The following is a 23,542-nucleotide window of genomic DNA, read 5'->3' on the forward strand; positions in this document are numbered from 1 at the left end:
TTGTTCTGTGACACTCCTTCCAGTATGTGTAGATAGTCTGAGTTCCACAGGCCTGAGCTGCAAAGAGAAAACCTAACCTTCCTTGTTATGGAGACTTGGCCTTTACTGATGTGGCCTGAGAGGGTTGCCGGCCCTGGTCCATCAACGGCTTAAATTTCGCTTGTGAGCAGCCTGTATTTAGAGAGGTGTGCCCCAGTGGGGGGACCACCTCCCCCAGGGCTGACTGACCAGCTGTGGGCGTTTGAAGGCTGGCATTGTGGGACTGGCAGGCAGCCCAGAGTCTGGCAGCCCAGAGGCAGGCAGTGGGCCTCAGCAGGAGTTTCAACAGGCTGGCAGAGTGGGCAGAGAGGGAAATGGGGGTGGGTATAAGCCATCACACTAAAGGGTAGTCTCCTTCCTGGCTTGAAAATGGGGTGGATGCTGGCTCTTCGTTGCTGGGTCTCAGGTCAAGCGGGGGCCTCCGGCCTTGAGGTGGGGCCTGGGGATAGTGGCAGGGAGGTCAGGAGGCGTGTACCCCTCCTTGGGAGGCCCCCCTCTGGACTCTAGCCACAGACTGGGCAAATGTACCCCAGCTCCCCAGGCCTAGCCTCTGTCTACCTCACCTTGACCTCTTCCTAGGGGCAGTGGCTCAAAACCAACAAAAACAGCAGAGATGCTGCCAGCCCTGTCCTCAGCATAGCCAGGCCCTGGTCACTCCACTGAGATTCGACTGCCCAGAATGCCCCAGCAGGCCTGGCTGCGGTCCTGCCTGGCAGCACCTGACCTCCTGAGGACACAGACCCTTTGTTGGAAGAGACGGCTTGTGGGGACAGCCTTGAGGAGGGGCCGAGCTGAGCAGGCCAGGCTGGCGCCAGGCGAGACCAGGAGCCTCAGCACACAAAGCCTTCTATACAGTGGCCTGGCAGGGGCAAGACCAGTCCTGGAGCAACGGTTCGACTGCTGAGTCTGATGGGCCTGCAGCCAGGGTCAGGACCAGGGAGGGTGAGCAGGGCCTGCACCCCCCACATGCGGAGTCCTTCCTCTCTCCCTCCCCCTCCCTCCTCTGAGCTCAGTCCCTCTCCCTACGGTCACTCTGCCAGCTCCAGCCCTGGGGAACCACACCCACTCCTGCCAGGGTGACTGGACCCACCTTTCTGGTCCCTCCACCAGGCAGAGAGCCTCTTCCCTCTGAACTTAGGGGTAACAAAGACACCCTGGCTGGAAGTCAGCCCTTCCTGGGCTCAGTGGCCGAGTTGACCCAGAGGCAGGTCTTGGCCTAAAGGAGGTGATTTCTGGTCTTGCTCTGTGGCAGGCTAACACTAAGTGTTTTCCCTGTGGCATCTCATTGGACCACATAGCAGCTTCTAGAGGAGGTACCGGTATTAACAGCATATATCAGTGGGGAGCCCAGGTGTGAGCCCAGGCTCTCTGATCCCCGGAGTCCCCACAGCAAGGAGAGGTGTTGGGGGAAGAGGGAGCCTGTTCCTCTTTCTGATGGAGATGGGGACCGGCTGGTGGATCTCACAGGGAGGGTGTGCATTTTGGAGCCATCACTCCAGACAGAATTTGGGCAGAGGGCTGTGCCCAGAGGTGGAGAGACGAGAGAGAAGGCTGTTTGACAGTCTGGGTAGCAGCCGTGGGGGTAGCCCACGGGTCTCCCTTTAGGAAAGAATTTGCTGCTCATCTGCAAAGAGTGCAGCCCCTTTGGGAGTGGCCTCAACCATCAAGAAGAGACCAGCAAATACTGAGCAGCCCAGCAAACACTGAGCGCAGCAGGCCTGGCCATCTGAGCTCAGTGGGGACGCCCATCACAGCCGCCTGTGCTCAGGAACTCCTGCTGGGTTGGCCCAGGCCTGGGAAAATCTGTATTGCTGTCTAGGCTGTTCCTGCCCAGCCCTGCTTCGCCACTGGTCTTCCCCAGGCACGACTGCCCTGTAAACCACGTGGGCTCTCAGCTATGTCTCAGCCTGTGCTTCCTACAGGACCCTAGGACAGAACCTCAGCTACTGCAGCGGCAGAAGGAAGGGATGGGAAGGAAACTTCACCTCTGTGCTACCGCCCACTAATGGCATAACCTCGCTCAACCTCTGGGTGACTCAGTTTCCTCCTCGTAAAATAAAGCTAATGATCTCTGGATAATAATCTCCTCCTCGTGTGATTACTATGGGTACTCAATGATTGAATGAATGTGAAGAGCTCAGCACAGTACTGAGGTTAATTAATGTAGACAGTTATTGAGACTTTTGGCTGCATTTGTACTGAATAGTTTGACATGTTTTTCTTTGCTTTACTGTAAGCTGCTTGAGAACAGAGACCAAGCAGGTCCATTTGGCACCAAGCTTGACCCCAGTGAGTGCTCCATGAAGGTTTGTTAAAGGATAGGAGTAAATTAGATGGGGGGCCATGCACAGTGGCTCATGCCTGTAATCCCAGCACTTTGGGAGACTGAGGCAGGAGGACTGCTTAAGGCCAGGAGTTCAAGACCGACCTAGGCAACATAAGGAGACCTCATCTCAAAAAAAAAAAAAAGTTACATGGGGATGTACCAGCCAAATATGGCAAGATGACACCCAGTTTGTACTGGGGCGCCTGGGTGGGTGGTCATGCCGTTGTCTGACATGGGTGTCTAGAAGGAGAGGTGGGGTAGATGGGGAGGGATAATGACTTTCCACAGGGCTATGGTGTTTGAGGGTTCTGTAGACCCGCCACATGGACAGAGCCCAGGCTGAAGCCAGACTCCTGTCAACCCCATCAGGAATCCACCGCACACCCTCAACAGTTCTGATTATCTCCAGCTGTGTAACAAATCACCCCAGACCAAGTGGTGTGAAACAACCTCACTCATTTATCATCATCCTTTCTCACAGTTCTTAGCACTGACTGGGCTCAGCTGGGCGGTTCTTACCCTGGGCTCTCAGGTGGCCGCAGTCAGATGGTGGCTGGGTCGGGGTCCTCTCAAGGCCTCCTCACTTGCGTGTCTGACAGCTGAGACCGCAGCTGGGCTGTCGGCTGGAACGCAGGCTGTGTCCTCTCCATGTGGCCCAGGCTTCCTCATGCTGTGGGAGCTAGTTATCAAGAACTAGAGCCCAAGAACAAGAGCTGGCAGAAGCTGTTGCTTTCACGACCTGCTGCCAGGAGACACATGGCCTTACTTCCGCCACATGCTGCTGGTTAGAAGGAAGTCACAGAGACCAGCCCATATTCAAGGGAAGAGGAATAAAACTCCACCTCTTAACACCAGGAGTGGAAAAGAAATTGCATGTTTTAAAATCACTGCACCAGGGGACACTGGAAGCACAGCCCCTTCAGACTCTAGGATGAGCCCTGACTCTAATGGGGACAGTTTAGAAGCTCAAGTGACAATTGGCATGGCCAAATACCTTGGCATCTGTGGTACAGAGTTGAGTCCATCTCCTGGGCTCAAGCAATCCTCCCATCTCAGCCTCCCAAGTAACTGACACTAGAGGTGTGCACCGCCATCCCCTGATTTTTAAAATTTTTGTAAAGATGGGGTCTTGCTGTGTTGCCCAGGCTGGTCTTGAACTCCTGGCCTCAACCAATCCTGCCTCAGCCTCCCACAGTACTGGGATTACAGGTGTGAACCACCATATCTGGCCATAGCTGAGTCTTAATAGTAGCTGCTCCATGAAGAAGTGTGAGTTAATTCGTGAGTAAGGGAGAGTAATCAGGGCCTGGCCAGCATCCAGCTCTCAAACTTGGACCTTGCCTGGTCCCCTCAGCCTTCTGCATTCGGACTCTGCCCGTTCAGTCTCTAGGATGGAGACCTGTCTCGATTTTTCTGGAATTTGACCCTGTCCTCTGCCCCAGGCTTGGGTTCCTACTATTGGAAACCCCATATGGATGAGCACCTCCTGCCTATGGGGCTCCGGTCAAGCCTTCTTGAAGCTGGTCCATCCCAAGGCCTTTCCCAGACCTCCCCTCCTGTGCCTGGAAGAGTTGGGAGCGCTGAGCTCAGAGATGTGCTGGGATTGGGTGAGACAGCTTGGGCTGAGAAGAGCTAGGGCAAAGGGAAAGACTACATGAAAGGGCTGCTCCAAAGGAGGGGACTGAGAAGATGGAAAAAGGGCAGAGGGGTCAGTGGGAGACTTAGAGGCACGGCCCAAGGAGAGCCAGTGTGGGGAGAGCAGCCACCCCCAGGAGCTGTGATGGCAAAGGGCTGGGGGCGAGGATGGTGGGCGCAGAGGGCAGGGAGCTGAGGAGGGAGTGGCGGTGAGGACGCTGAGGAGGTGCGCGCTGGTACCTCAGTTGTGACCTCAGAGCCTGCCCATAAGCTGTGCAGCCTGGGAACCATGACTTTCAAAGGCAGAGGACCTGGGAGGCATTTCCAGTTGGTGAAATCACACCCAGAACAATCCCAGCTGTGTGGGCATTTCTCCAGAACAGGTACCAAGCTGCTAAACTCCCTCTCTGATCCTGTAACAGCAGCCACCGGGCCTCGTGTCAGAGAAGGGTGTGAGGTCTCCAAGTCCTGAGAGGCCCTTGCCATACTGCTTATCGTTAGAGGGGGCCATGGATGCCCTGAGAACTTCCAGACTCAGAGCCCTCAGTTTTTCCCACTATTCACTGTGCGCCATCAGGGCAGGAAGCAAATGAGACCCAGGGCCTGCTGCTAGGGAAATGTTCAAGTAAGAGCAGTGATAGAAATAAGGAGAGCTGGCTGGGTGCAGTGGCTCATGCCTGTAATCCCAGCACTTTCGGAAGCTGAGGCAAGCGGATCACTTGAGGTCAGGGGTTCGAGACCAACCTGACCAACCTGGTGAAAACCTGTCTCTACTAAAAATACAAAAAATTAGCCAGGAGTGGCAGCGGGTGCCTGTAATCCCAGCTACTCGGGAGGCTGAGGCAGGAGAATTGCTTGAACCTGGGAGGCGGAGGTTGCAGTGAACCAAGATAGTGCCACTGCACTCCAGCCTGGACCACAGAGCAAGACTCCAACTCAAAAAAAAAAAAAAGAAAGAAATGCATTCCCCAGCAGGGAAGGGCCTGGCTCTGGGTTCTGACCCCTTTCCTTGGCTCTACTGAGAAACACAGCTCAGGATGCCTCTGCTTTTGGGTTCCTGGAGCTCATCTGGGGCTTCTCACATCCCCTGATGGGTCTTACTCCCTTGCTTCCCCTCCACTCCCTTCTTCCTCCAACCACGAGGGTCTCTTGCAGGTTGGGGGTAAATGAAGGTCGAGTCTGAGAGGGAAGACTGGCTGAGTGATCATTTGTATTTTCTAAACCAATTGGCAAGTATCCTAACTTTTTTTTTTTTTTGAAAACTTAAAGCCAAGTACTGACATCTTTGTCCTTATTTCCCAAGCCTGCCAACCCCAAAGCATGGAGGGAAAGGGCTGCGAGAACTAGAGAAACATAGCTTGCTCTGCCCAGCTGTGCCTGTGGCGCCTTTGAAATGCAGAGGTTCGAGCCAGGTATGCCACCAGATCGTTGCCTACTCTTCCTTACACTTCCTTGCATTTGATTCTATGCTTAGAAAAGTTTGACCACTTTAGAAGCAGTAACCATATACCAGTATTCTCTCCTGGCTTGTATGATTTCATGTTGCATTTATTTCACTGATATGCTGGTAAATAACTCTGGAGGCTGAGGCAGTTAGATCACCTGAGGTCAGGAGTTCAAGACCAGCCTGGCCAACATGGTGAAACCTCGTCTCTACTAAAAATACAAAAATTAGCCAGGAGTGGTGGCATGCACCTGTAATCCCAGCTACTCGGGAAGCTGAGGTCTGAGGATTGCTTCAACCCGGGAGGCGGAGGTTGCAGTGAGCCAAGATAGCGCCACTGCACTCCAGCCTGGGCAACAGAGCAAGACCCTGTCTCCAAAAAATAAAAACAAAAAACCCAAAACTCTGAGGTTGCACCCTGCACTTTCTGTTCCTCCAAGCAGCCTCGACTTAAAGGGTCTAAATTGCAGTCTCTGAACGAGAAGGAGCCGGACAGGTCGCCTGCCCCCCTGCACTTACTCCAAGCAGGCATCTTCTGTGGCATCCCGGCTTGGTATCTTGCACAGCTCCAGCCATGGAGAGAGTCTTACTTCAAAGCATCATTCTGCAATATCACTGACTGGTAGAAAGCTTTCTGTCTAAATGAACCCAGATCTGTCTCCTGCTTATCCTGGTCAGGCCTATGAAGCCCCACTGTGGCCTCTGCCCCAGTGCGGCCCTCATCTCTCTAGAGGTGGCGCTGTGTCCACCGCACCACTTCTCTCGTGATCAGCCTTAGTTGGAGCTTCTCTGAAAACCCTTGATTGGCAGGGTCCCCTGCTCCTAGATTCTCTGCTGAATGGGCTGGGCCTGTCCCCCTGGAGCTGAAGCTTCTGCAGTGATACCTGGATTTGCTTGGACTCACCCAGCCCCAGGGCCTGGGATACAGACCCTCTGTCCTCGGAACATAGCCTGCGAGTTGGTCAACTGTTTGAGCCTCTCTGCTCATCTGCAATCTGAGATCTTCGTCACATAAATTGAGGCCTCTCCCAGCCTGACCTGCTGACCTTTTGTACTAAAATTCAACAGTAGCAGAGATAGCATTAGAGGCAGGAGCCACGCTCTGGGCGTAAGCAGAGCAAGGCCTTACACAGGCTGTTCCGCCACTCACTTAACATGAGGGAAGGCCCATGGACGGCTTATGGCTTCTGTCTACTTTGGAGGCTCTATTTATAAAAAGTAGTTAATACTAGTACTTGTTCTCAAGGGCCTTGCAGGGATTAAGAAATAGTTATAAATCTTTACCATGTGCAGTGTATTAAGCACAGCAAAGGGTAGCTATTCTTCTTATTGCTACTTATCTTTTTTTTTTTTTTTTTTTTTTTTTTGAGTCAGAGTCTTGCTCTGTCGCCCAGGCTGGAGTGCAGTAGCTCAATCTCAGCTCACTGCAACCTCCACCTCCCAGGTTCAAACAATTCTCTCTGCTTCAGTCTCCTGAGTAGCTGGGATTACAGGTGCCCACCACTGTGCCCCGCTAATTTTTGTATTTTTTAGTAGAGGGGAGTTTCATCTTGGCGCTTATCTTAATTGGAAGAAAAGACAAACATTTGTCATCAAGGGTGGGCCATATTGATTGGAAGGCAGACATATGGATCACAAGGTAAGCATTGCTGACCAGAAGATTTAGTCTCACGGAGCAAGGAGAGATTACCAATGTGAGTTAGTCAGTACAGGCTAAGAGGATCAACTCAGTACGTTTATGAAAATTGCATAGACAAAAACAACAGATGAAAAAGGGAAACTGCAGAGGTGGAGGCTGCTTGCTTCCTTGCACCCACAAGGCAGAGAGCCCAGAGCTCAGGCGAAGTCTGACTGAGCAGCATTTTAGGCTCAGCAAAGTCCCGGGCCCCACTCCTAGACAGCAGGCAGTAGGACCCTCTCCTGAGGATAACGATACATTGAGAAAAGCCACTGCAGATCAGTAAACAGTAAATAAAGGTGGCTATGGGGCATGCAGCAAGGACAAATCTGGGCTGGACTTGGCAACCTCCTGGGTCCTGCTGACCAGGTAGTTATATGTTGACTCTGGGTGGGGACTGTGTAAATGAACTCAGTGTGTGTTTCTATGTCACTCAGCTATACTGTTGGGTGTCATCCTGCAGGGCTCAGCCAACGGAAGATTCTCTAGGGTGAGAAGACCTAGTCAGTGGGAGAGGACACAGACGTGGAGTCAGCCAGTCCTGGGTTCGAATCCAGCTCAGCCACCTGGTGTCCATCAGGTGGGGACAACAGAGTCTCCCCTGCAGAGTTCTTGTGAGGACTACATAGGATCACAGCTCTCAATCACGAAACATAGCGTCAGGCTAGCTGGAAGAAAAGGCGGCGTGGAGGGGATGATGACTGGCACAATCCAGCTCCAAGGTGCCACTGGGAGCCCACCTGCTGCTGGAGACACATAGCCAGGTGAGTGGGGAAGAATTCCACTCTCCACTTGGCTCTAGTGTGACCTTGGGCACATCGGTCACCTGTCGTGGCCTCCATTCCTTCATTTGTAAGGCAGGGATAACAAGCTCCACTTTGCAGGGTCACCCTGAGGCTCAGAATGACACCTACAAAGTGCAGAGCCCAGCACGGAGGCATAAAGTAAGGCCCCGTCCCCTTCCCAGAGGCCAATAGGATGCCACGGCCAGACCCAGCTCAGGCCCTCCCGAAGACGACTTTCTCTCAGCTCCTCTACTCTCCCAAGCTTCATTCATTCTGCCTCAGAGGCATGAGACAGAAATAGCCAGCCCACTCCACGTCTTTACAAAGACGAGGAAGTCCAGTCTCTCGGGCCATTTCTCTCTGACTGTGCCTATGAAATCCTTGCCAAAAGCTGGTGACACAAGCTTGCTGACACAGCAGATCCAGGACTCGCTGTGCAAGGAGACCTGGGATCTTCCGGGAGCCCTGGCCAGGGTGGGGTGCTATGGGTATGAGTTATCTACTGCACATGGCCAATGACCCAACACTTAGTGGCTTCAAATAACAACCAAGGATTATCTTGGAGATTCCCCCAGAAGGCAAGTTCTGTGGAGTCGTGAGTTGCGGGGGACTGTGGCCAGGCAGGTTGTGTGAGAGCACAGCAGCTGAGGGTAAGCCACACCCTGCCGAGCTCCACCCTGCCATGCTGGCTCAGGGGCCTGCAGTGACCCAAATCACACAAGTGACTTTTTTTTTTTTTTGAGACCAAGTTTCACTCTTATTGCCCAGGCTGGAGTGCATTGGTGAGATTTCAACTCACCACAACCTCCCCCTCCCAGGGGTGAGGTTGCAGAGAGAATCAAGCAATTCTCCTGCCTCAGCTTGAGTCTCCTGCTTCAGCCTCCCGAGCAGCTGGGACTACAAGCACCTGCCACCACACTCGGCTAATTTTTGTATTTTTAGTAGAGACAGGGTTTCGCCATGTTGGCCAAGCTGGTCTTGAACTCCCGACCTCGTGATCTGCCTGCCTCAGCCTCCCGAAGTACTGGGATTACAGACATGAGCCACCGCGCCTGGTACGAGTGACTTTCAAAGCCCAGCTAGACTCCAGAGGAGAACTTTCCCCCATCTTCCCCTTGCGAGTGTCTCTCTGATCACTCTGCCCACCACCTCCCTGGGCCTCAGTGGAACCTCTCTTCGCTGCCTCTGCCTCCCCGTCATGGTCTGGTTCTTAGAAGCCAGCAGAGAGAAGCTGATGCATGTAGTGACTTCACAAAAACCACGGGGATGCCCCATCCCCAAAGGGTCCCACAGCAGCCCATTAGCAGGGTCTGATGGCTTTCTGAGTTGTAGGGAACCTCTCTCAGTTTCCCTGCCCATGACTGACGCTATCCTGGACCGGAAACCCTCCAAATGGAACCAGACAGATGAAGTCCATGGCCTCATCCTACCTAAGGACCAGTGTCTAGGCTGGCAGCACAGGTTGTATGACCCAGCGACTGGCACTGACAATGATCTCAGCCTTCATGATGTTTAATGTTATAGAAACCCCACCTCATGCCCACAGCGGGGCTACCTGACCCCAGCCCCTCCTGGAGAGCCTCTCCAGAACAACTATAACTTTGTACTCACGACAGCCACCGCGTTCACTCCTGCCAAGCACAGAACCACCGGGGAGAGGTTCGTTCAGCAGCTCCACCATCTCAGAGCACTGTAACCTCCTGCCCCTGACTTTGTCCTTCTGAATCCCCGGGGTGAGGCTCAGGGCCCAGCACACAGTAAGTGCTCTGAAAACATGTCTGTTGAGTGAACTCTGCAGAAAGGGCCCTGGCGAGAGTGAAGAGAGGGTCTGACCACAGTCCTGGTACTGCCCGGCTGCGTGGCCTTGGGCCACTCTCCATCCATCTCTGAGTGTCAGTCCTCTCACCTGTACGGTGGAAATCAGAGCTTCTAAACTAACGGCCCAGAGTCCTCATCTAGTTCGGATATGTTGTTTACAGCTCATTCAGTGTTTAATTTTATTTTAAAATTAATTTTCAAAATTTGAAAACTAGGTTTTATAAAACTTAAAGTCTTCAGTTTTTATTGAAAGATAAGAAAACCTGGGTGGCTGTGCGGACCCATAGTCCCGTAGACAACAACTGGCTGGCCTGGGCAGCAACTGCCTCTTTACCTGAGACATCCATTAGCTATTTGGGTACAGAGCCACCTCCCCTCACTATGTCCTTACCAGCTTTCAACACTCATGTGTATCACCTGCCTGGTCCCTGCAGGCATCTGAGTTTGCAACCCCTGATTGAGATTCTGAGCTTAGCGCAAACTTCTTGTTTTTTGGGTTTGTGAGGCCTAGAGGTGGTGTTACAGGATTCCTAGGTGACAAAACCCATCAGCACCCAGGATAAAACACTGCATGAGCTGAGTGGGGAGAAACACTGCTGTTTCTGACGATGACACAGTCTATAAATAGCCTCAGAGCCAGGTGAGTGCTAACACCTGCCTGATGTCACCTGGGCCCGGAGCCCTCAAGAGCTGGGCATGTGTTCAGCTCCTGGCTTAGCCTATGGACTGTCCCTCCTCCTAATGCCACTGAGAATGACACAGGAAGGGATGACATCATAGCTGAGCCTTTGGGGAAGGTGGACTTTTCTGTAGCTCAGACAGGAGGTAGTGATGATGTCTGATTTTCCAAAGAGAGTGGAAGAAGTAACATGAGTGAAAGAAGCTGGTTCCCAGTTCCAAGTCCTAAGCAGGGAGTCTTTGCACTACTGATGGCTCCCCAGTGCTATCCAACAATGTCCGACCTCAGCTGGGCCGTCAGAGTCCTCTGAGATGGGGTCCCCACGGGACTTTCAGCTGATGCGCACTATTAAAGCCACCTAAACCACCTCCCTAGTCCCTGAGCACCACAGCCCCCCGGCTAACCCTGCAGTTTCTGTCTTACTGTGTCGTTTGCCCAGGCTTATCTCTATTGCCTCCCTACCCTGTCCAAGGACCATCGTCATGGTGAGAATGAGAAGGGTTTGACATGCAATAACCCTGATCGTGAAGTCAGACACACTGGTCCCAGCTTCAACAGCCTGGTCTTGGGCAATTCACTCCCCATTTCTTGGGGGCAGGCTTCCCCATTTGCAAAACGGAGCTGCCTCTCAGCCAGATGAGTTCACGGCTGGGAAAGGACTCTGAGAACTGAAATGGTCAAGTGAATGAAGGCGGCACTCCCCTGGGGTAGGGCTGCTCATGCTTCACCAGGATGGAGCATAAACTGAGTTCCCCCAGGAACAAGCTTGAGAAACAACAGGGCATGCTGAGCTGCCTGCTGTGGCTGAAGGCCCTGTAAGCTCGGGGCCTGGAACTGGCCGCAGGGAAGCCTGGGGCCTTATGGAAACCTCATGGCAAAGCACATGGGGTGATTCCTCTCCTCCGCTCTCAAATCCACAGGATGCACTGGTAGAGGACGGTCTGGGACATGTGCTGAGGGCTCAGGCAGGCTCCCCACTTCAGGTCTGCTCACCTCAGGGCACAGTCACAAGAAAGGAGGGGCTGCTCCCTAGAGCAGAGTGAGGCCCCATTCTGGGCTGGGACCTGGAATGCATCCCACCTGGGCTTCACTGGGTGCCTAGGCCCCTCCAAGGCCGGGAAGCAGAGAAGGGGAATATGAACTTCCAGAAGCCAAGCTAGCCAAACTGCCAAACTTCCAGAGGCCAAGCTAGCAGTCTCATGAAGCTAGGACACTGCTCTGACCTCATGAATTAGCTTGGCTAGCATTTTGCTGCCCTACCGGTTCCTATGAGCCAGTTCAGGATCTGGGGCAGGTCAGTCCAGAGCTAGTCCCTGCTCAAGCCCACCTGCCTCCAAGGCTCAGCCCCACCCCTTTCTCTGGCCACTCAGGCCTCCGAGGCCACTGCTCTCTGAATCTCAAACCCTGAGAAAGATAGTCCAGACTCTGTCCATCACAGATGCCCACAGGCACAGTACTTCGTTGACAAATCCATCTCTCTCTAGTTCATTTTATCCTAAGAATAGACCTGGGGAAAAGGCAGGGTGAGGAGCGTGATCACACCTTCCAGATGGGAAACTGAGGCCCAGAGAGGCCTGGGAACACTGTGCGAGCTGGCAGCAGGACTCCAGGGCTCCCTAGCCCTAGCCAGTGCCCTCCTGTGTCCAGGCCTCAGCTTCCCCTGGGCACAGTACAAGTGTTGGGCCGGATGCTCTCTCAGGTCCCTGCCTGGTGTCCACTTATTGCAGGCTTCCCACCACCTCGTAATCAGGGTGGCTCAGGCTGCTGGGAAGCCCACTTTGGGCACGTGGGGTTTAAATGCTCCTGCTGTGGATCTCCCCACTGAGTCCCCTCCCAGGGTGCATGCTGATGGGAGAGGGCAGGCGGCGGTCTGAATTTGCATCTGGCAGAGCCGTGGGGTTGGGGGGGAGCTGTCAGCGTGAGTCCTAGGAGGAGGGAGTCAGACCCAGTCCTGGGGAGGGCTGGGGGCCTGGCATGAGCATGGCAGGCCCAGGCTGCGTTTTCAGTCTTGCTGGAAGCGGATCTGGTCCCTAGAAACAACTAGACACAGGCCCAGGCCGGGACAAGCAGGCTGCGGGGCATCATGGGAGGTCTCAGCTTACCTCCTCCCCCCTGCGCCTCTGGCTCACTAATCCCGCCTCTCACCTTTCTCTAACCCTCTCCGACTGCAGGACCTAGGGCGGCAGGGAAGCTATTTGGCCTGAGCCTTACCTATAAAGGGCTCAAAGGAAGACTTTTGTTATTATATTCAAATTGCAGCATGTGGATGCTCATATTTGGGAGCTAATTATGTGTTAGCATTTTTTCCTTTTTAAAAACATCTGCTGGTACCTTCATAAACATGGAACTAGCATCCTTTTGCGGGTTGGAGTCCGTGCTCTGGGTTCTCCCGGCCTGGAGGCGGGAGTGTTCCAAAGCAATTCACGCCTCGCGGCCCCACCGGCTGGCTGCGCTGCCCGCCACGACCGGCAGGGGTCGCCCACGGACAGGCCCGGAGGAGGCGGGACTGGGGCGGGGCCGCGAACCCAGTCAGGCCAATAAAGGCGGCGGCGAGCGGCCGCCCGGGACTCGGCCTTCTGGTCGTGCGCGACCTTCGTTTCCGAGTTCTGTGTGCTCCCCGCTGGTGTCCCGCCGGATCCGCGCCCACGATGCTGGCGCTGCGCTGCGGTTCCCGCCGGCTCGGCCTGCTCTCCGTCCCGCGCTCTGTGCCGCTGCGCCTCCCCGCGGCCCGGGCCTGCAGCAAGGGCGCCGGCGACCCGTCCTCTTCCTCCTCCCCCGGGAACCCGCTCGTGTACCTAGACGTGGGCGCCGACGGGCAGCCCCTCGGCCGCGTGGTGTTGGAGGTGAGACCGCTCGCAGGACCGGCGTGGGCGCGGGGCACCGGCCCGGGAGAGCCCTGGGCCCCGGGCGGCGCGGTGCCGGGCGTGCTGGGTGACCTTGGATCCCCCCTTGCCGGGTTCTGGGCCTCATTTTCCCTGTTTCTGAGAAGGGGCGTCAGATTGGTCTCTTCCGGCCTCCCTCGGAGCACTGGCGCGGAGGAGACAGGGAGGGAAGGTGTGGAGAAGAAAGCTCAAGGTCAGATCGCAGACGGGAGGGCCCAGCACCCCCGCGCCGGCCCCGGGAAAAGTGAGGGGCTCCAGGAGCCTTCAGGGGCTCAGCCTAGACCTGAAGCTCTGAGGTGGGTGTCGGGGGTCTTGGGGTGAGCGTTGTGGCTCAGCGGGCACACACGTGGCAGCTCTTGCACAACGTGGAGCACGCCCTGACCCTGGCCCCACCACCCGGTCAGGCTTACACTGGGGGGCTGGGAAATGAAACTAGAGGTGTTTCCAGCAGTAGTGCAGGCCCAGCAGGCCTCAGGCCTCGGCCACCTGGTGGACCCCAGAATGCCCCTCCTGCAACTCGGGACACACTCACACAGGGTGCTCCCGAGCCTCAAACCCTGCCACCGTCCTTGGGGGCCACACTCAGCACCTGCCCTGACTCTTTGGGCCGGTTCTAAAGCAAAATAAGAAACAGTCACCGGGGTAACTTTAGAGGGGAAGCCTTAGTGGAGGCTTCGGGCCGGCCCCACATTGACAGCAGGGGACAGTTCGTGTTGACTGGCCCGTTTCCGAGGGAGCCCTTGATATTTCTTGTTGAGTCTCAGTTACTTCTGGAAAATAAGGACACCCTTCCTGCTTCCATTTGGTTCAAGGGTGGCTCTTGCTGCTTTGAGGCTAGAGGCTGGCTGGGATGGGGCTTCAGCCTTCCCCCCCCACACCTTCATGCCCCTCCCTGTGCCTCAGTTTCCCATCCCCCAACTGAGGAGCTGAACTGGCTTCTACCTAAGACCCCCCTTGTTGCCCCTGAGTTTCTGATGTTTTGTGCTGTGGGAGCACTTCCTTTCCCTGGGCCTCAGTTTACCATCCCCAAACCGAGGAGCTGGACCGGATCCTACCTTGGACCCACTCTGTTGCCCCCGAGTTTCTGATGTTTTGGGCCCAGTGTGGGAGCACTGCCAGCTGTGTTCCCAGAAGTAGGCCAAGATAGCATTGTCATCCCTTCTGACAGATTAGGGAACCAAGGCCACGTCCTCCAGCGCTGGGTTCAGGAAATGGCTCACAGAAATGATAGGGCTGCCTCCCACGGGAGTTGACAGTAACAGAAATGGAATGGCCACAGGCTTCCACCTCAGCCTCTTGGCAGCTGCGGTGGGTGCTGAGAGATACCCACCTTCTGCCTCTCCAATGACCATCCTCTTTTGTCCCTCTTCTCTTCCCACAGCTGAAGGCAGATGTCGTCCCAAAGACAGCTGGTAAGACAGGGCCTGGGCCTTGAGATGGGTCTAGAAGGAAGGGGGCCAGGCAGGGCAAGTTGGGTAGAGTGGTGAGAAGAGTCGGGGCTCAGAGACCCCTGACAGATGGGAGCTCCATGTGTGGCTCAGACACTGGGTGCCCTGGGGCAGCCCTTATGTCCCCATCTGGGCGTCATCGTTGGCTCTGCCCTCCTCTTTCGTAGTAGCTGGGAGCCTCAGAGCTGGTGGAAGGCACGTGTAATACATTTCCCGGAAACTTCCCCCCTCCTGGTACCCGATGAGGCAGGGTGATGCACAATCAGCCCTTGAGTCCCTGCTCCACTGGTGCTAGTGCAGCCATAAACTATACTCTTGTCACAGTGCTCAGGCACTGAGGTCAGGGAAAGGGAGTGACTTTGACTTGTTCAGTTATATAGCGAGTTGGGCAGAGCCAACCCAAGAGGTGGGCCAGGGTCTTTATCCCCTTGTTCACTGCTGGGGGTGTAGCAGGGATTTTGGCTGGAACAGGTATGACCCTGGAATTGGGGCCTGGCCCTGTTGACCTGTGTCTCCCTTCCACTCTCAGAGAACTTCAGAGTCTTGTGCACTGGTGAGAAGGGCTTCGGCTACAAAGGCTCCACCTTCCACAGGGTGATCCCCTCCTTCATGTGCCAGGTAAGGTGGTTTCTTCTTCTATAAGAGGGCATGAGCGCAGGAGCTGCCTTGTGGGTGTGTGAAGATGCCTGGTATGAGGAAGGTGCTGAGCCAGGCAGCTACAGTCGCTCTTTAGGCCAGGCTACCCTCCCTGTATTCGCCCTGGATCCAGGCTTCACCGCACACAGAGGCCCAGCCCCAATCCGCCGCCATTCCAGGCCAGGACGCTGGGAGGTAGAGCCTATGAAGAGAGAGCTGGGCTGGGGGATGGATGTGCCTGGGGGTGGCCCTGAAGGCTTTGAGGAGCACGCATATTCCAGTGGTCTCTGACCTTGTCCCCTGCATGCCCCGAGCACTGGTGTGGGAGATAAGAGAGGGAGAGAAGAGGAGGAGGCGGAGGAAGAAGACGAGTCCTGGGCAGGAACACACATGCCAGGACTTGGAGTGTCCCTTCCGAGAGAAAGGCATTATTCTTGGGAAGTGAATGTGTTTTTCAGTCATGTGTCACGCTTGGTTTTCACAAGCATTGGTATTGCTGTGTCAGAGGTTTGGGGCTAGGTGTTGGCAGCAAGAACTTCCTGGGGGTCAGGACTCAGGTGGTGTTGGGGGTGGTCCTGTATTATCGTAGACCTTTAGGATGAGGGATTGGGTTTCCTGGGCAGGCAGAGCCTGGGGGCAGGGGCATGGCTATCGTGACTTCTTTCAAGACCCTTCCGCCTGGAATTCTCTTCCTGTTTCCTCCACCTGACCAGGTGGCTGTCATGGTTGGGGCTGGACCTCTGGTGTACAGGGAAGCCTGGATCCGGGGCGAATGCAGGGAGGGCAGGCCTGGCCCAGCCCTGAGGCTGATGGCAAAGCAGGAGCTGAGGCAGAATTCCTGAGCCAGGCTGGGAACTCCAGAGCTGAAGGGCTCCTTGGTACAAGGCGGTGGCACTGGGAGGCCAGGCCAGGCTCTTGAGTCATCCGTGTCTGGGAGCACCTGATGGATACTTATGGATGCTTCATCTGGGCTGGTCAGGTCCCCTCTCTCACCCAAGGATCCCATCTCAGGAAAATAGCAGCCAGCCATGGCCTGGGCTGGGCGTCGCTAGGCATAGGGGCTGCTACCGGGCTCTTCTGGCCCTGGGTGCCCCATGCAAGTTTGGCTTGGGCTACCCGCGCCTTAGCTGAGGCTGAGGAAGGATGCCAGCCCTGGGCAGCCTCTGTTCTGGGTCTGCAAGGGACAGGGAAGCTGCTGGGCTGGGTAAGGGGCAGTGTGGGGACAGTGAAGGGACTAGGCATGGGGAGCTGGTCTGGATCAGCTGCTGGTGCTCCCACAGACTAGATTCGGGAACCGGGGGCCGGGTGGTGGTGGTCTTCTGGTCACTTCCCTGTTGCCCTTCAAGGGGAGTGGGTTAAATTCAGGGTCATTAAGAATTATCTCAGAATGGACATTAAGTCCTTTGAAGATTACCTAAAAATTTGCTCAGTCAAAAAGTAAGTCATTTGGAAACAAAGTTAGTTACTGTGACAAAAGATATTTAAGTTTTGCCTTGTTTTTTGCTTATTTTCCTTATTATTAGCTGTTATTTCATTCTTATTATTAGCTCTTATTTCATTAGCTCTTATTGACCCCTTCATCTGAGGGGTGCCAACTGGGTGGGCTTGGGTGGGCTGGGAGCTGCTGCCGGGGCCGGGGGCGTGGCCCCAGCCTGCTCCATGGCAGCCATTCAGAAGGTTCTGTGTGCTCACAGGCAGGAGACTTCACCAACCACAACGGCACAGGTGGAAAGTCCATCTATGGAAGCCGCTTTCCTGATGAGAACTTCACACTGAAGCACGTGGGGCCGGGTGAGTGGGGGCTGCCTCTAGGGTGAGGGTCCCTGCAGCTCCCACCTGGCCTGGAAGCCCCAGCAGGCCCTGGGAGGCCACATGCAGTCACCGCCCAGTATCTGATGAGGCTCCTTCCTTCCTGCAGCACTGCAGGCCATCTCAGCATTTCTGGCTTGTTGAGTTCCCCTAGAGTTTTCTGGTCTCTCAGTTTAAAAAGCAGGATTTCCTTTGGGAACCTTGCAGGAGAACCTTTAAGAAGAATGGAGGCCCTGGCCACTTCCCTGTTTGTCCTCTGAGTTTCGGGTTGAAAATCTAGGTCACTTAGAATTGTTGCAGAATGGTCCTTTGAAGATTCTTTAAAATCTTGCTTAGACTAAAAGCAAATTATTTGGAAGCCAGGGTGGTTATTGTGGCAGCATCGTGTCACTTATGAGACCCAAGGTAGAATGTGGAGAAGTCTAGAGGTCAAGGCCGGGTGTCCTGCCCTGGGTCCCACCCCAGCCCTACCACCGAGGGTTTCCACAAGGCCCTGTCTCTCAGGCCACCCTACGGAGACCTAGCGGGCAGCAAAGGCAGACACACCGTGGGGGTTGATATTGGGCCCTGGTTCTCCTCTTCTGGGTCCCAGGATCTGCAGACTGGAATGTCCCTGGTGTGGTGTGTGCCGTCTGCCCTTTCAAATGCCCTCCCAGGCAGGTGCCTCCGGGGGCAGTGTGGCTCAGCCCTGCTTGTTTTTGCAGGTGTCCTGTCCATGGCTAACGCTGGTCCTAACACCAATGGCTCCCAGTTCTTCATCTGCACCATAAAGACAGACTGGTGAGTTCCCCGCCCCAGGCCCTCGGGGAAAGCGGGCAACCTTGCACTGGAGCAGGGTTCGTGCACTTTGAGGGGCAGGCAGTTTACAGCCAGACCATCTGCTCTGGGTCAATTGCTCTCTCCCTGGCTGGGTGTTTGTATGAGAAAGAGGAAGTTAGTGGAAGGATCCAGGGAGAATCAGGGTTCATCTTTCTCCTCTGTCATGGTTCGGCTGCCCATTGTTGCTGTCATCTGGAATTTTCTCAATGTGTTCTGCTCACACGCATACACGAAAGGGTTTCTCTACCAGACACATTTGGGAAATGTTGCAAAATACATTTTGAGGCCTCTGGAGGGACTGAGTAGAAGCTCACTTGTGTGGTTTTAACCTAGAGTTTCCCAGGCTTACCTTGACCGTGGGCTGAGCCTTGGCAATGCTGCTGATATTGAGCCAGACATTTGGATATCAGCAGATGTGTATGAAGGCCCTGTATTATCATGGGCCTGCAGATAGCCACAGGGCCCCTTTTTCAATGCTCATGGATTTTAGGGATGTCTCTTTCCTGGTACATTTTCCTTTAAGGGATACATTTTTCTGCCCAGAGTCCCAAATGTCCTAGCCCTGGGGCACCTGGGGATGAGCTGGCTGGGAGCTGACTTGGTAAAGCCCATTTCCGAGGATTTCAGGGAGACCTAGGTGGGGCGGACACTAGAGTCTCCAGCCTCCAACCTGAGAGATGTGGCCGGCAGGGCTGGGCACGTCCTTGCTGGCTCCTGCCCTGGGCTCTGTCATGGGACCCCAGTGGATCCTGCAGTTCTGCTCTTGGCTGGAAGCACTCCAGCTTCACTGGAGCTGGACTGAGCCGCCTTTTACATTCTTGGACTCTCTGGAGCCAAGGGCTGCCCAGGACTCCTGTAGTTTCACCACCCTCGTTCCCTTGGCCTCTTGCCTCATCATTCATGACCATTAATGTGGTTTTATTTGTACAGACTTCTTTCTTCAGAGCATTTCAGCATCCTGTTACCTCCCTGTGAGGAACAAGAATACTCCACTTTTGATAGATGGGGTTATCAGGATTCAGGCTACATGGCCTGAGGCAAGGTCACATGAGTGGCAGAATGTGTCCTGGAAGCCATGTGTCGTCCTCTAGGGTGTATTTGGGGCACTCAGCAAGGCTTGATCAAGCTTTGGGGGTGGATCTAGCTATTCAGTGGGGATTCCTTTCCGAATTGCTATTTTTGGTAACTAATTCCATGGCATTGGATGACACTGCACCACACTGTTGCCCCCCGGCTCACCCGTCCTCACAGGTTGGATGGCAAGCATGTTGTATTCGGTCATGTCAAAGAGGGCATGGACGTTGTGAAGAAAATAGAATCTTTCGGCTCTAAGAGTGGGAAGACATCCAAGAAGATTGTCATCACAGACTGTGGCCAGCTGAGCTAACCTGTGGCCAGGGTCCTGGGACGGTGGCAGCTGCAAATGTCCATGCTCCCAGGAAGCCACCTCAGACTCTCAGCCACGGTGCCCGAAACACTGCCTGTGCTCACTGCACCGTCGCCGTGTGACTGAGGACGGCTGCTCAGGGGTGTCGGACCTCGGCCAGGACCCATCACACTTCTTCCTAATGCCTACCCTTCCTCACGACCTCATTTCTGGGCATCCTTGTTTACGTGATGCCACCCACCCCTTGTCAAGCATTGCCTGTGATTGCCCAGCCCAGATCACCTGTGCCTTGGACACGGTGGTGGTGATGGGTTAGCACCCAAGTGAAGGTCTTTTCCTTGGCCAAGGGGGACAGTCAGTTTTGCCAAAGGGCTCTAATACCTGTTTAATGTTGTCTTCCTAATTGGGATAATTTAATTAACAAGACTGACTTGAAGTGAAGCTGCAACACTAACTTCCCCATGCTGTGGTGCGACCTGAGTTGGTGGCACGGGCCACAGACCCCAGAGCTTAGCTTTTGAAACACAACTCAGGGCTTTTGTGAAGGTTCCTCCAGCTGAGGTTCTTCCTCCCGGTTACTGTGAAGCCCGTTGGTTTGCTGCTGTCATTTTTGAGGGGGGCCCATGGCGGTAGGAGCAGTTGAACCTGGGAACAAACCTCACTTGAGCTGTGCCTAGACAATGTGAATTCCTGTGTTGCTAACAGGAGTGGACTGCAGGCTCCTGTGCTCTGGAGGGAAGCATTTCCTGGTAGGCTTTGATTTTTCTGTGTGTTAAAAAAATTCAGTCTTCTGATGATGTACACAAAACATTTCTAGACCATGTATTTGTGTTCACCTTAAATGTGAAAATAAATCCTATTTTCTATGAAAGACTGGTACCTGGTTTCGGAAGAGGTGTCTGTAGCTTGGAGCTGAGCTTTACTGAGCGCGCTGTGGCAGGTGCCGTGCTCAGGATGTTCATGTGGCTGGTTTCATGTCATTGTGCTGGCCCTGCCTTAGAGATGAGACTCTGACAAGCGACCTTAGCATCCACAGCCTATGCCGTGAACACTGGCTCCACCCTGCATCCCAGCCTCCCCTTGGTGCTGCATAGGTGGAATATTTGTCCCCAGCCAAATCTCATGTTGAAGCCCGAATCTCATGTAATCCCCAGTGCTGGAGGTGGGGCCTGGCGAGAGGTGTTTGGATCATGGGGACGGGTCTCTCATGGCTTGGTGCTATTTTCTTGATAGCGAGTTCTTGTAAGATCTGGCTATTTAAAAGTGTGGCACCTCCCCCTACCCACCTCTTGCACCGCTTTCGCCGTGTGACATGCCTGATCCCCCTTCACCTTTGGCCATGGTCGTAAGCTTCCTGAGGCAGCTGAGTGGTTGGTCAGGCAGGCAGTTCTCAGAGGAAATCTGAGCTCTTTTGGGGGTGTCTAATAGAATTATTTCTCACTGGGGTTCCCTGAGCGAGGTTACATGTGGTCTCAGGTTGACGGAGTCACTCTGAGGTCATGGTGGCTGGGATTGGGTCATCTGTAGAAATGGACTTTCTGGGACTCCAGAGTGATACTCTCTACTTAGAAAAGAAGCCTCACTTAAGGAGTGGGACCGACAGCTCTTGGATGACTGCGTGGGGCACATCCTATTCTACTCAAACTCTGTGGGGGACAGTGGGCAGGGGTGTACCTCTATAGTGCTGGTAAAAGTGGCCAGCCAGGCAGGTGGCTCATGCCTGTAATCCCAGCACTTTGGGAGGCTGAGGTGAGCAGATCGCTGGAGCCCAGGAGTTCAGGACAAGCCTGGGCAACATAGTGAGACCTCATTGCTACAAAAAAAAAAAAAAAAAAAAAAAAAAAATTAATTTAGCTGGGCTTGGTGACATGTGCTTGTGGGAGGTTAAGGCCAGAGGATCACCTGAGCCTGGGAGGTCAAGGCTGCAGTGAGAGGTGATCATGCCACTGCACTCCAGTCTGGGTGAAAAGAAAAAGTTGCTTCCCCTGCTTTGCCCTATGCAGGAACCTGTGAAGGAAGAAGCTCCTTGAGGGGTAGAGGTGCCAGCTCTCCTTTTGCCATCCAGGAGGAGAGGCTGCCTTGGGTGGGCCTCAGATGGAGAGCATTTCTCAGTGAGTGGATTGCAGAGGCCAGAAGTCAGCTCTGTGACCAAGATTCCCCAGAACATGGCAGAGAGAGAAAGTCTTGATTCTACTCTGCCTCCCAGATCACTCAGCCTGCAGAGGCTGTCTGGAATTATGCTGCTAACATTATTGCTATTGTATCATATTGTGATAGTTAAGTTTTATGGGTCATTTTTTTTTTTTTTTTTTTTTTGGAGACAGGGTCCCACTCTGTCACTCATGCTGGAGTGCAGTGGCATAATCATAGCTCACTGTAACCTTGAACTCCTAGGCTCAAGCAGTCCACCCACCTCAGCACCCTGAGTAGCTGGGACTACAGGCACATGCCACCATGCCTGGCTAATTTATTTTTTAAGAGATGGGGGTCTTGCTATATTTCCCATGCTGGTCTCAAACTCCTGGCCTCAAGTGGTCCCCCAGCTTCAGCCTCCCAAAATGTTGGGATTATAGGTGTGAGCCACCACACCAGGCCTTATGTGTCAATCTAACTGGGTCACAAGGTGCTTACACATTGGGTTAGACACTATTCTGGGTGTGTCTGTAAGGGTGTTTCTGTTTGAGATTAATATTTGCATAGTTAGACTGAGTAAAGCAGGCAATCCTCCCTAGTATGGGTGGACCTCATCCAATTAACTGAAGACCTGAATAGAACAAAAGGCTAAGAGAGAACTCCTCCTGCCTGACTGTCCTGAAATGGAACATTGGACTCAAACTGAAATGTTGGCTCCATCAGTATCTTAAGCCTGCCAGCCTTCAGACTTGAACCTACATCAGCTCTTCTGGTTCTCAGGCCTTCAGGCTCAGACTGGACTTACACCATCAGCTCTCCTGGGTCTCCAGCCCGCCAACTGCAGATCTTGGGATCTTCTCAGCCCCTATGATCACATGAGCCAATTCCTTATATTTTTATATCATATATATCTTATGTATATGGTATAAATACATACACATGCTCACACATATATCTTCTATTGATTCTGTTTCTCTTACACATTTTGTCTTTTTTTCTATTCATAAAACCAAAACACACTTGTAAAGATTCAAATGTTGCATAATTACATAATATAGAGAGTGGGCATTGCCTACAATTCTTTCACAGTAATAGCTGGTATAGGTTTCTGCATTTGCTTAGCTGCAAAGACCATCGGTCCTTTCCTAACAGTGAAGAAGAAGCTCAATAAACTATAAAATCCTAACTTTTCTTGAGCTCACCAGAAAGGCAACCAGTAAAAAAATACCAAAACACCCAGAGCAAAACCTGACAGAAATAAAAGGAGAAATAACAATTTAACAATAATAGTTGGAGACTTCAATAATGACTTAGAACAACTAGACAGAAGATTAACAGGGAAACAGAGGACTAGAACAAAACTGTACATGATCCAGATGTAACAGACATCAATAGAACTCTCTGCCTAACAACAACAAAGCGTACCTTCTTCTCAAGCACGCGTGGAACTTTGTCTAGGGCAGGTCATCTGGCTAAACTATAAACAAACCTCTATACACTTAAAGGACAGGAATAATGTGAAGCATGTTTTCTAAGCACAATGGAATGAAATTAAAAGTCAATTGCAGGGAAAATTTGAGGGAACCCATAAATAAGTAGACATCAACAATTAAACAATACATTCCTGGATAAGCAATGAGTCAGAGAAAAAAATCAGAAGGGAAATAAAAAAAAATACTTGACATGAATGAAAAAATCAAGCATACCAAACCTTCTGGGATGCAGCTAAAGCAGTGATTAGAGGGAAACTTATAACTGTAAATGCCTACATTAATGAAGAAGAAAGGTTTCAAATGAGTAACCTAATCTTTCACCTTAAAACACTGGGAAAAGAAGCCAAAATAAATCCAGAGCAAGAAAAAGGAAGGAAATAAAGATTAAGGCAGAACTTAATAAAATAGAGATGGGAAAACTATAGAGAAAAATCAATGACCCGAAAGACAGTTTTTCGTAGAAACATCAACGAAACTGACAAACCTTTAGTCAGTTTGATGAAGAGAGAAGAAAGAAGACTCAACTTAGTA

At 53.2% G+C, this 23,542-nt stretch overlaps 1 protein-coding gene across 1 annotated transcript; it reads left to right on the top strand.

The window, feature by feature from the left end:
- The first annotated feature begins 12,924 nt into the window (after positions 1-12,924).
- On the top strand, positions 12,925-20,260 carry PPIF (peptidylprolyl isomerase F). Its single transcript, XM_032259212.1, has 6 exons — positions 12,925-13,247; positions 14,668-14,698; positions 15,264-15,352; positions 17,065-17,161; positions 17,884-17,959; positions 19,250-20,260. Exons 1-6 carry the CDS (start codon positions 13,053-13,055, stop codon positions 19,383-19,385), a joined length of 624 nt encoding a protein of 207 aa, XP_032115103.1. The 5' UTR covers positions 12,925-13,052; the 3' UTR covers positions 19,386-20,260.
- Positions 20,261-23,542: the final 3,282 nt, after the last annotated feature.

This window comes from Sapajus apella, unplaced genomic scaffold (assembly GCF_009761245.1).
Source record: "Sapajus apella isolate SASKATOON/1434 unplaced genomic scaffold, GSC_monkey_1.0 scaffold107, whole genome shotgun sequence".
Lineage (NCBI taxonomy): Eukaryota > Metazoa > Chordata > Mammalia > Primates > Cebidae > Sapajus > Sapajus apella.

Bases quoted from the DNA above. Each gene is read 5' to 3' on its own strand.
- PPIF (XM_032259212.1), top strand. From the start codon at position 13,053: ATGCTGGCGCTGCGCTGCGGTTCCCGCCGGCTCGGCCTGCTCTCCGTC. The intron at 14,699-15,263 runs GTAAGACAGGGC...TTCCACTCTCAG, and splicing joins TGTCGTCCCAAAGACAGCTG to AGAACTTCAGAGTCTTGTGC. The intron at 17,162-17,883 runs GTGAGTGGGGGC...TTGTTTTTGCAG, and splicing joins ACTGAAGCACGTGGGGCCGG to GTGTCCTGTCCATGGCTAAC.